This window comes from the organism of the source record quoted next, unplaced genomic scaffold, assembly GCF_019419815.1.
Source record: "Pyrus x bretschneideri cultivar Hongxiangsu unplaced genomic scaffold, Pyrus_bretschneideri_v1 Contig6, whole genome shotgun sequence".
Lineage (NCBI taxonomy): Eukaryota > Viridiplantae > Streptophyta > Magnoliopsida > Rosales > Rosaceae > Pyrus > Pyrus x bretschneideri.
This window is the reverse complement of record NW_025999798.1, coordinates 4,381,287-4,392,289: the sequence shown is the minus strand read 5'-3', so window position 1 is coordinate 4,392,289 and position 11,003 is coordinate 4,381,287. Positions and strand designations below refer to the sequence as shown.

The following is an 11,003-nucleotide window of genomic DNA, read 5'->3' as shown; positions in this document are numbered from 1 at the left end:
AGCATATCAATCCTCAAAAATCGAGCCTTGCTAGCCTTTCTCTTTTTAAATCCTCTCAGAATCTCTTGCCCTTGCTTCTCAGAATCTCTCAAAGATAGAAATACAGGTATTATATTGTTTCGTTAAAACGTAGTGCTTCAATAATAATAGTGGATATGATTGTTGCATTCGGATTACGACGTAAATTTCAATCTCATCAATTTTTTAATTAATATTTAATCTAACAAATATTGACAAAAAAGAAAAAAATGGAAATGCTTCAACATATATAGTCTACGCCGGAAAATCCTATCCTTATTACCTCACTGGAAAACTCATTCAACCTAATCCTCAATTCAAGAAAAGAAAAGGCTAAATTAATTGTTTTAATGATGCTTAAGAAAATGAACAAACGTACGTGTCCAATGTTATGCATGTTCGGCCGAGTGTGGGATTGTGATTCGTGCAATTCATTAATCTTCAAGTTAAACAAAACAATGGATGGTTTCATGGAGATAATCAGATCCATGAGCCAATTACATTTTAGCTCTATATAGGTCTCCCTGAGAGGAGCACTATAGAAGCATAACTCCAGGCTCCAGCTGCTATTTATACCCTTACTGTTTTGTTATCAACATTAATTAGCTCCAACTTCTTGCTACTAAATAAAACATTCGAGATGATGAAGGTTGAGGTTGAAGTGATCTCCAATGAGATTATCAAACCATCTTCTCCAACTCCTGGCCACCTTCGCCATTACCAATTCTCCTTTCTTGATCAAATGGCTCCCCATGTCTACAACCCTTTGCTCCTCTTCTATGAATACAATGCCAATATGCATCCCAACATCATTGAAATATCCAACCACCTTAAGAACTCCTTATCCGAGGCCCTATCGCTATTCTACCCGCTAGCCGGTCGAATCAAAGACAACCGCTTCATACATTGCAATGACGAGGGCATCCCCTACGTCGAAGCTCGAGTGCTGAATTGCACTCTCTCTGATGTTCTCAGCAACCCCAACCCTGGTGAACTTAACAAGTTCATGCCATTTGAACTTGATGATATTACCAATCCATTACCCTTTGGGGTCCAGCTCAACATATTTCAGTGTGGAGGGTTTGCTATTGGCCAATGCATTTCTCACAAGATTGCTGATGGGTTGTCCCATTTCACGTTCAGCAAAATTTGGGCAGCCATTGCCCGTGGGGAACAAGCCAACATAGACCCTCCACAATTTGTGTCAGCCACACTCTTCCCACCAAAGGAGTTCAATACTGGATTCGATGGAGGCGTTGGAATCACAAAAGATAGAGTGACAAATAGGTTCGTGTTCAATGCCTCTAAAATAGAGACCCTCCAAGCAAAATATGAAAAAGATATGAAAAACCTCCAACTAAAACACCCCACGCGTGTTGAGACCTTATCCGCTTTCATATGGAGTCGATATGTGGCCGCTACAAAGGATTGTACCGTGAATAAGTTGTACATGGTGATCCATGCAGTGAACCTACGTCCGCGGTTTAGTCCACCATTGCCTCAACATTCTTTTGGAAATCTTTTTCGTTTTTCCATGACATCACCATTGCGAATCAGTAATGGCGGGGAGGAAGAATGTGATGGGGTGGTGATTGGGGAGGTGCGAGAAGCGATAAGCAAGATTGACAATGAGTACTTGAAGCAATTACAAGGGCAGGGTGACGAGCACTTGGGTTTGATGAAGAAAGCTGCTGATAGTTTCAAGAGAGGAGAAATGGTTGCGGTACTTAGCTTCAGTAGCTATTGTAGGTTTCCTCTCTATGAGAACGACTTTGGTTGGGGTAGACCTGCGTGGGTGGGATCACCGGCACTGACCTACAAGAACCTAGTGCTTTTCATGGACACCAAGGAGGGTGATGGAATAGAGGCATATGTTAGCTTGGAGGAGAGAGTCATGGCCAAATTTGAATGTGATAGCGAGTTGCTCTCTTATGTTTCTCCAGCCGGTCGGGTCCTGCTGAGCTGTGGAAATTAATTTCACTATGTATGTGTTATCAGTCACAAATAATGTTACCCTCACACAACTGTTCCCCTCCATCCTCCCATCCTTTGTGTCTCACACAATTTTCTCCTCTATCCTCCCACTTCCACCCTTAATACTCCTGTTAGATGCTTGCTTTCGAATGAGAAGCCTTATTTGACCACTATGTTTGCTACCCGCCTCGAGAGCGAGTCGTCGTTCAGTCAGAGGAAGGTATGCAAAACTACTTTGGTTGTTTGGGTCTATGCCTGTTCTTTCTACGGTTCTGATGGTGTTTTGTCTACTTGCTTTGTTAGTATCAAAATTCTTCATTTGTGGGTCCTCTGGTGGTGGACATGGTTGCTAGTGTTATTTGTTCGTTTTGTTGGTTGAGTGTTTTCGGAGCAATTTTATGTATTGTTTGTGGATTTTGATGTTGTGAAATTAGTGATTTGGTTTGTTTTTCATTTGAGGCTGCTTTGTATCTTTGTTTTTGGGGCGTTTGTTTTTGGTTGGCATCAATGCCGAATCAACTGGCCTGACCAATGGAATGGTGAGGTGTTTGGTAGTTGTGGCGGTGACAACTTCCGTCAACAAAATGAGTCTAATTCAGTCATAATGTGCTTTGCTTGGACTTCTATGTCCTCTTAGCCTGCTTTCAGCTTATTTTTATATTTATCTCTTGTATTGTCTTCTTGTGTCAATAAAATTTATGTTTGACAAAATAAAAAATTAATCTCTTCTAGGTTTTTTCATAAAATGCTTTGCACTTTTATTGTATCAGCACTCATGTCATGACAAGTCCATATTGTTCAATATGTAACGAGTCTCGCCTAATATACATATGTATCCAACATTATATATCTGAAGGAGAAGCTAATAAATTTTTAAAATTCCATATCACCCCAATAATACAATTGTTTTCAAGTTTCATGACGTTGGAAAATTAGGCATTTACGATTTTAAAAAAGTTTGGCAAGCTTAACAAATTTTAGTGCGAAGGCTGAAGAGTGCTATGGATTCCTTGTTGAGAGTTGTCTCATATTGGTGAGGGACAAGGTTTGTTATGTGCTTATATGGTCTTGGGCTACTCCTCATATGACCAATTGGTTTTATGGTGGAACCTCACTTTCATCATGGTATCAGAGCGGGTTGTCCTCGTGTGAAGCCAAACAGCCATACGTTGAAACTTGTGAAACTTGTGGGATCTTTAGTCCCACATCGCCCATTCCTCTTTTGAAGATCCACTTTATAAGTGTCTTCCCACACTTATGGTTTGAAAGAAATTAGGCCAAACACATGGACCTTGGGCCTTAGACTTGGAGGGTTTGGGTGCATATATTAATTGTCAAAGATTGCCCTTGGGCCTTGGGGCTCGGATGGACAAAAAACACAAGTATCATTTTTTACGTTTTTGATTTTTGCATTCAGCTTTTTCCGAAAGGATAAAACTGATCATGTGAACAGTTACAACCGTTCTTAAAGATAAACATGAACGACTTTAACTGCTTCATTACGCCATTATAAATATGGCCGTAAGATCAGAAACCGAACAACAATTCCATTGCTTTTTTTTTTTTCCATACTTCACAGAGAAACACCACAACCAATTCGCCAAGAATCCAAGTTTGAGTGCAAGAACTTGGATTAGATAGTTGTATCCCGCAAGATAGACGTCCGTTGAACTACTGCACTAGTGTAGGGGCGAATTTCTGTCTTAGGAGATTGTTACTGCAAACCTCTATCTTCCTAACCAAGTCAGTGTTTTGTGATTGCAAATTCAATTTTATTAGTTTATATTGTGAGATATATTATATCTTTGTGAAATTTCTATTCGAAATAAATTGTGCAATTGTTATATATTATTGTTAACTCTAAAAACTACAAAGCCTATGTGGTGCGCAGACCAAGTAATTAATAAGCTAACTACGTCATTCAATTGTGTGCGGGGTGTGCCAACTCGTCGACCGAGCTCAACCGAGGAGTAAAATGTGTTGATGTTGCGTTGAGCGCGCTGCTGACTTCTTGATCTTGTGACTGTGGCCGAGGAAGGAACAAGCCTCGACCTTCGGGTTCTAGAGCCTGAAGATAAGGTTGCTTGTTCTATAAAGTTCAATATCAAATTCGGCTTTCAATGTGCATAATGTAGTAACCTGTAACATCTCACTTCACTGAGATGGCTAATAGGATAACCTCTACCAATAAAGATTCGAAAATCTTTCTCGACCGATACTTGGATAGATAACCAATCGATCTTGACGCAGTGCTATTTATCCAAACTGAAGGTGCTCCGGGAACGGTTAATTATACAGCAACAGTGCTGTTTATCCAAATTGAAGGTGTGTTGGCAGAAAAAGAAAATAAAAAATCTTAAGATGTTTGAGAGGTTTGTGCAAGGCAATTTTTGTGTTGAATGGGAGAGGCTTTTTCCGTTGCCATTGCATCTGTATTTATAGGACTGATGTACTTGCTTGGCACGGCTAGATAATTATGTAGAGTCCGACTGCAACTCTAACTCGTTGAATAACATCTGATCCATGGCATAGGCCAAACATATCCTTCAGACTGTAGTTCGTGACTTTTCAAACAAGATAAAAAAAAATAAAAAATAAAAAAACTAATGAAAAGAGTTTGAAAACTTTGAGTTTTAACGATAAAGACAAAATAAAAGGTAAAGTGAATAATATCAAGATTGACTTTTTAGTGTAAAAATATGATTTTTCGTTAAAGTTTTAGAAAAACCTATTTAGGCAAATCATATCACATCAGAAGCCTAAATCACCTAGACTTTTGATCTCATAATAAAACCTCCACCAGAAACCTTTACACCCATTTGATCACTTTCATCACCATGCAAAAACAAAAAACCTAGCCTGCCTAGATTTCCTATGTCATCATAACACCACCACAAAAAACCTAGCTTTTCTAGGCTTGTCTCATCATCATCACCCAAAGTCACCATTTTCTTATCCCATTGTGCATGCATCTTGACCCCATGAATATTAAATTCATTTTTAATTATCACAATATTTAAATGAATAATAATCTGTTCAGAATCCAATCCCATTAGTAGTTTCCAAGTGACCTCATAATATCATCTTGTTCTGCATGCTTCATTATCTGATGTCGTGCATATCTGTTAACCAAAACTGATCCAAACCACACACCGATATGCCAAACATCCTCATCAACTTGAATTGTCTTGAATTGTGCCGCCTATTTCCTAGCTTGGAGATATTTTTTTTTTCATAAGAAAATGTCAAGATAAATCATTATTAAAAGATAATTATGATAAAAATCATAATGTTATATTTTTATATTAATAAAATTATCTTCACTTTTTCATCGACGGTGTGGAAGTACGCTTACTCAACAGCCTCGATTACTTGGGGCGATGATGTAATTTTCGGTCCAAACAATTATATACTTGACATTTGATTGGTTCTAACACCATACATGCTCCACGTCACCTAGTTGTTGTCCATATGTAGGCTTGAAAATCCGCCACACGTGCGGTGGGGACGTGTTGAAAGTTGTCCCACATTGATGAGGGACAAGGTTTGTTATGTGCTTATATGGTCTTAGGCTACTCCCCATATTACCAATTGGTTTTATGATGAAACCTCAATTTTATCATTCTTATCTAGGAGAGATTTCTTTCAAATCATTTTGACAAAAATATTCTTAATTAGCAAGACTGATTTTCTCTTTATTTCAATGTGCAAACAGGCAGCTGTAGATAACTACGTTAAAGACTCGTATCGTCTAGTGCACAGAAATGTCAATACCTAAATATATTATAATAAACTAGTATACCGAAATGTTCATACCTAAACATATTATACTAACCTAGTGTACTGAAATGTTTGTATGTAAATATATTGTAATAAATTAGTGACACATAAAAAAATATGCAAAAACATGCGTACCTGTTTGGATCTAAAATTACATAATCGACCCGAACAATCGAAGTTGTTGAGGGAATGAAGTTTTAAATAATTAGATGACTGAGTCAAGATAATTTTAATTATTATTATGAAATAATATTATGATTCTTATCATAATAATTACCTTTTAATAATATATTGAATTATTGAAAACACAGTTAGAAAGATAGCATGACTGTCATGAAATAAGTCAGAGTTTGGCAGGATGATTATCAAGTTCTGCGACTAATCAAATAATGAAGGAGGCCGCATGCAACGGCATATTCCAGTAAATGGGTGATCAGATTTGCATGTATTGCGTGTAAGTTGGAAGAAAGCATGTGGCATGCATGACTGCATTCAGACTGATAAGGGGCTAATTAAAAAGAAAATAATGGTCTTGGATAATGATGACAAGCCTAGGTAGGCTAGGCTGTGATGACAAGAAGACTTTTATTTGGACAACCTTTTATGAGGTTTGGAAAATCACGAACATCTACCTGAAGGATATGCCTTGGTCTCTGACGTAGATTAATTTCAGTTCCGCGAAATAGAGTTGCAGTTGAATTATAAAATTAAATTAACTAGCCGTGCCAAGTAAGTACATCAGCTCTATAAATACAAAGGCAGTGGCAACGAGAAGGACCTCTCTAATTCAACACACAAATTACCTTGCGCAAACCTCTCAAACATTTTGAGATTTTTTTATACTATGAAGGCAACCAGTGACATCTTCAGTTTGGATAAATAGCACTGTTGCCGTAGAATCAGCTGTTCCCGGAGCACCTTCAGTTTGGATAAACATCACTGTGTCAAGGCCCACTGGTTATCTATCCAAGTCTCGGTCGAGAAGGATTCGAATCCTTATTGGCAGAGGTCATCTCATTAGCCATCTCGGCGAAGTAAGGTGTTACATGTTACTACATTCGGCACATTGAAAGCCGAATTTGATATTGAACTTCGCAGAACTAGCAGCCTTGTCTTCAGGCTCTAGAACCCAAAGACCGAGACGTGTTCCTTCCTTGACCGCAGTCGCAAGATCAAGAAGTCAACAGCGCGCCCAACGCCACATCAACATATTTTAATCCCCGGCCGAACTCGGCCGACAAGTTGGCACACCCCTTACACAATCGAATGACGTAGTTAGCTTATTAATTACTCAGCCTGCGTTCTAGGTAGACTTGGTAGTTTGTAGGGTCAACAGTACAGAAAAATCTTTATGAAAATATTTTCTTATATAAGATACTTACCATAATGAGATTAAAATTTATAATATTTTCATAAAATTTAATTAATGAACACCATAAAATTATAAATAAAAAAGAGAGACATTTAATATGCTGGCATTAAATAGAATCTAGGGACTAAAATCAAAATCAATGTTTAATCTTGTATAAGATATTTTTCTAAACTCCATCTTATTTAAAGATTAAAATCTAGTTTTCTATATGAACTTTTAATAAAAAAAAATACAGCGGGAGAGAGCTAACCCGTGTTTTATTATACAACTCAACATCTGTTTAGTCTCCTGAGGTTTTGTAGGTGCATATTTCTCAATAAACGTTGAATCGTTGAGATTTTTTATGTATATCGTTCCTTGCATGCTTCTGATAATGTGAACGTGAATCTGTATATCTGGTTGCTCATAGCTAATCTGTTAAAATAAACCAGCAAAGAGCCTAATAAAATGGCTAATCATTGAGTGTTCCTGGTCTCCGGTTAATGTGTGTTTCACATGGAATAATGTTATTCATATCATGTTTTTGTACAATATTTTCATACTACCTTATATGGCATTTGATGTGAACAGCCATATCATTTAAATTAATCAGAATTTTAAATTTAGTTTATTATTTAATAAACTAATAATTGGTATACGAGCAGTATTTCTCCTTCATTTCCTTGAGTTTTGCAAATTTTTCAAATGATGTCGCTGTTCACATCAAATGTCACCTAAGATGATATGGAAATGTGATATAAAAGTATGATATAAATAGCACTACTCGTTTTACATGAGGAACAGCTGGAACAAAATTTAATATATAGAAATAATTAAACTCAATCAAATCTCGACTTCTAGAAATGAAAAATAATATAATAATATACAATATAGGATTTGTTTTTTTTTTTACGTGAATTGTACGCATAGCAAGTAAATCACATCTCAGCTTCTAGAAATGAAAAATAATATAATAATATACGATCTAGGGTTTGTCATTTTCACGTGAATTATTTGCACAGTAAATCTCAACAAAATTTTGACTACAAACATAAGTTAACAAAATTGACCTTCACTCGTGTATATTTTTAGTGGTTAATCTTTCAATTGTGTTAATTCATCATACATTGTGTGATCAATTTTCGTTATGTACTATTTATGTCCAATTTTAAATAAAATAATTTATGACCACATAATATACGATAAACTGATATAATTAGAGGATTTCCGGAATCCTCACAAAGAGGATTCGGAAAAGATCCTCATTCTTCACTCATGTTTATTTTTAGTATTGAATTGAATAATTAAAAAGAATCGACGAAAAACACGAGAGAAATGCTAAGACGACTCTCTAAAATGGGAACTTTTCATAGTAAAACTCTTTGACACCTTATATTTCTATGTAGTATGATTGTACAGAAAAGGAAAATGAGTTCGGAAATCATTTCCCCTCCTGCTGCTTCTTCTTGTCTCTTTAAAATAAAACATATTATCGTATAAAAGAAGACTAGAAACTTCAACCCGCGCGCTGCTGCAAGATGGAAAATTGTATGGAAGATTATGTTTGAAAGATATGGAAGATTGTGTTATAAAAATTAATCTATTTACCAAATTGTGAAAAGAAGCTTTCCAACCCATCTGATATTCAAATTGAAAATTTTGAGTGATAAGAGAACAATTCATCAGTTGTGCAATGGAAAACATAGTATTAGAACACATCCAACAGAGGAAAAAAATTACAACAAACCTTCATTAACTGTGGATGAAATACTAACAATAAAAAGTTTCTTTGTTTTGAAATCATTGCCAAAGATTTTCAAACTCACTATCATTAAGCAGGGGATCATGTGGAAGAGGAATGAGCAGTTGTCATTCCTTGTGAGTCTCATAAGTTGTGCCCACTGCAGTAGGTGTCCCGAAGTAGCACATAATTATGTAAGCAAAAATAATAATAAAATAAAAAAAATCCTAAAAGACCATTGAAATCAATTTTCAAAATACAAACATCTAAGAAGCTTAAACCTGAATCAAATGTCGCTATTCGATAAAAATAAACTCAATATTTACTAAATGAATGTAGAACTTGTATTGCATAATGTGCCTACTTCATATAATTGCTAATAAAAGAAACAAATCCTTATCTATATGGATATTAAAAGGAACATCAATTCCATAGTGTGTCCATTACTTTCATTCTCAAGCACACAATACAAATCAACCAACGAAGGATTCAACTCTTAAGTGAACTAATCAATGTCATTATATATTTACTATTGCTATAACTCAAAAACGCGGAATTGTCTTCAACTTTTTTCTCAATTCTCTATACAACCAATCATAACAAAAGAAGGAAGAGGATGATGCTTACCTGCTTGTCGTTGATCACATGCGTGACGTGAATACTACTGACGCTATCCATGACCAGAGCATCGAATGTAGTTTTTCCGTTCTCATCTGAACTCCCACCAGGCCCAACTGTCCCAATAACATCATATATTATTATTTCTTATAGTAGCTATCAAACCCATCAACATTCCAAATGAGAAATCACAAAATTAATTACATAATTCAGGAGAAGGTTTTAGCATACAAAGAAAACAAAACTTACCTTTGGTTATGATTACATCCTTTAAAAGCTCAATTCATTAGGATCACACAATTTAAAAACTCAATTCATACATACATTCTAATATCATTTGAGGTTTCCACCCTTGTAAGAAGTAATACTGAAATAAGCTACATACTACAATTGCCATTCGTAAGAAATTATTTGACTTGGTTTTCTAAGCACACCAGGAACTAAGATACTAACAACTAGACCATGGTTGGTAATTCATTAATTCGTTTATATCATAAATTTTGTGGCCAAGCCGAGAAGCAACAAATTTTTTGCCATCTTCATCTTCTATACCATGAACTTTTGACTCAAAAAAATTGTCTTTCTCCCTGCCTATAGAATCTCTCCAAGATAGAAATACATGTATTATATTGTTTACTTAAACGTAAATGCTTTGCAAGCGGCCCTTTACTATAATAGTGGAAATGATTGTTGCCTTTGCATTACGGTGTGCATTTGAACTCCATCGGCTTCTTAATCTAATATTTAATCTAACAAATCTGTGATTGACAAAAAAGAAAAACAATGTAAATGCTTCAACATATACAGTCTATGCCGAAAAAAATCTTATCCTTATTAAACTCGTTCTGTCACATCCCGGCCCGGGCGGGACCACTTCCTGGGCCGGGATGTGACAATTTGGTATCAGAGCCTAACCCTGGTCGCGTGTGTGCTGACGAGGACGTCGGGCCCCTAAGGGGGGTGGATTGTGACATCCCACATCGCCCAGGGGAGTGATCCTTATATGTATATTTCCATCCCTACCTAGCACGAGGCCTTTTGGGAGCTCACTGGCTTCGGGTTCCTTAGGAACTCCGAAGTTAAGCGAGTAGCGCGCGAGAGCAATCCCATGATGGGTGACCCACTGGGAAGTTGTTCGTGAGTTCCCAAAAACAAAACCGTGAGGGAATGGTAAGCCCAAAGCGGACAATATCGTGCTACGGTGGTGGAGCGGACCCGGGAAGTGATCCACCCCGGGCCGGGATGTGACATGTTCAACCTAATCCTCAGTTCAAGAAAAGAAAAGGCTAAATTAATAGTTTTAATGATACTTAAAAAAATGCACAAACGTACGTGGCCGATGTTATGTATGTTCCGCAGAGTGGGATTGTGATTCGTGCAATTCATTAATCTTCAAGTTAAACAAAACAATGGATGGTTTCATGGAGATAATCAGATCCATGAGCCAATTACGGTTTAGCTCTATATATGTCTCCATGAGGAGCACCATAGAAGCACAACTCTAGGCTTCATCGACGCATC

General features: G+C 36.7%; 1 protein-coding gene across 1 annotated transcript; it reads left to right on the top strand.

The window, feature by feature from the left end:
- Positions 1-570: 570 nt before the first annotated feature.
- LOC125471602 (stemmadenine O-acetyltransferase-like) lies at positions 571-2,445 on the top strand. Its single transcript, XM_048572230.1, has one exon. The coding sequence runs from the start codon at positions 659-661 to the stop codon at positions 1,991-1,993; it is 1,335 nt and encodes a 444-aa protein (XP_048428187.1). The 5' UTR covers positions 571-658; the 3' UTR covers positions 1,994-2,445.
- The last annotated feature ends 8,558 nt before the right edge of the window (positions 2,446-11,003 follow it).

Excerpts from the sequence above, each read along its gene's own strand:
- LOC125471602 (XM_048572230.1), top strand. The coding sequence starts at position 659 with ATGATGAAGGTTGAGGTTGAAGTGATCTCCAATGAGATTATCAAACCA.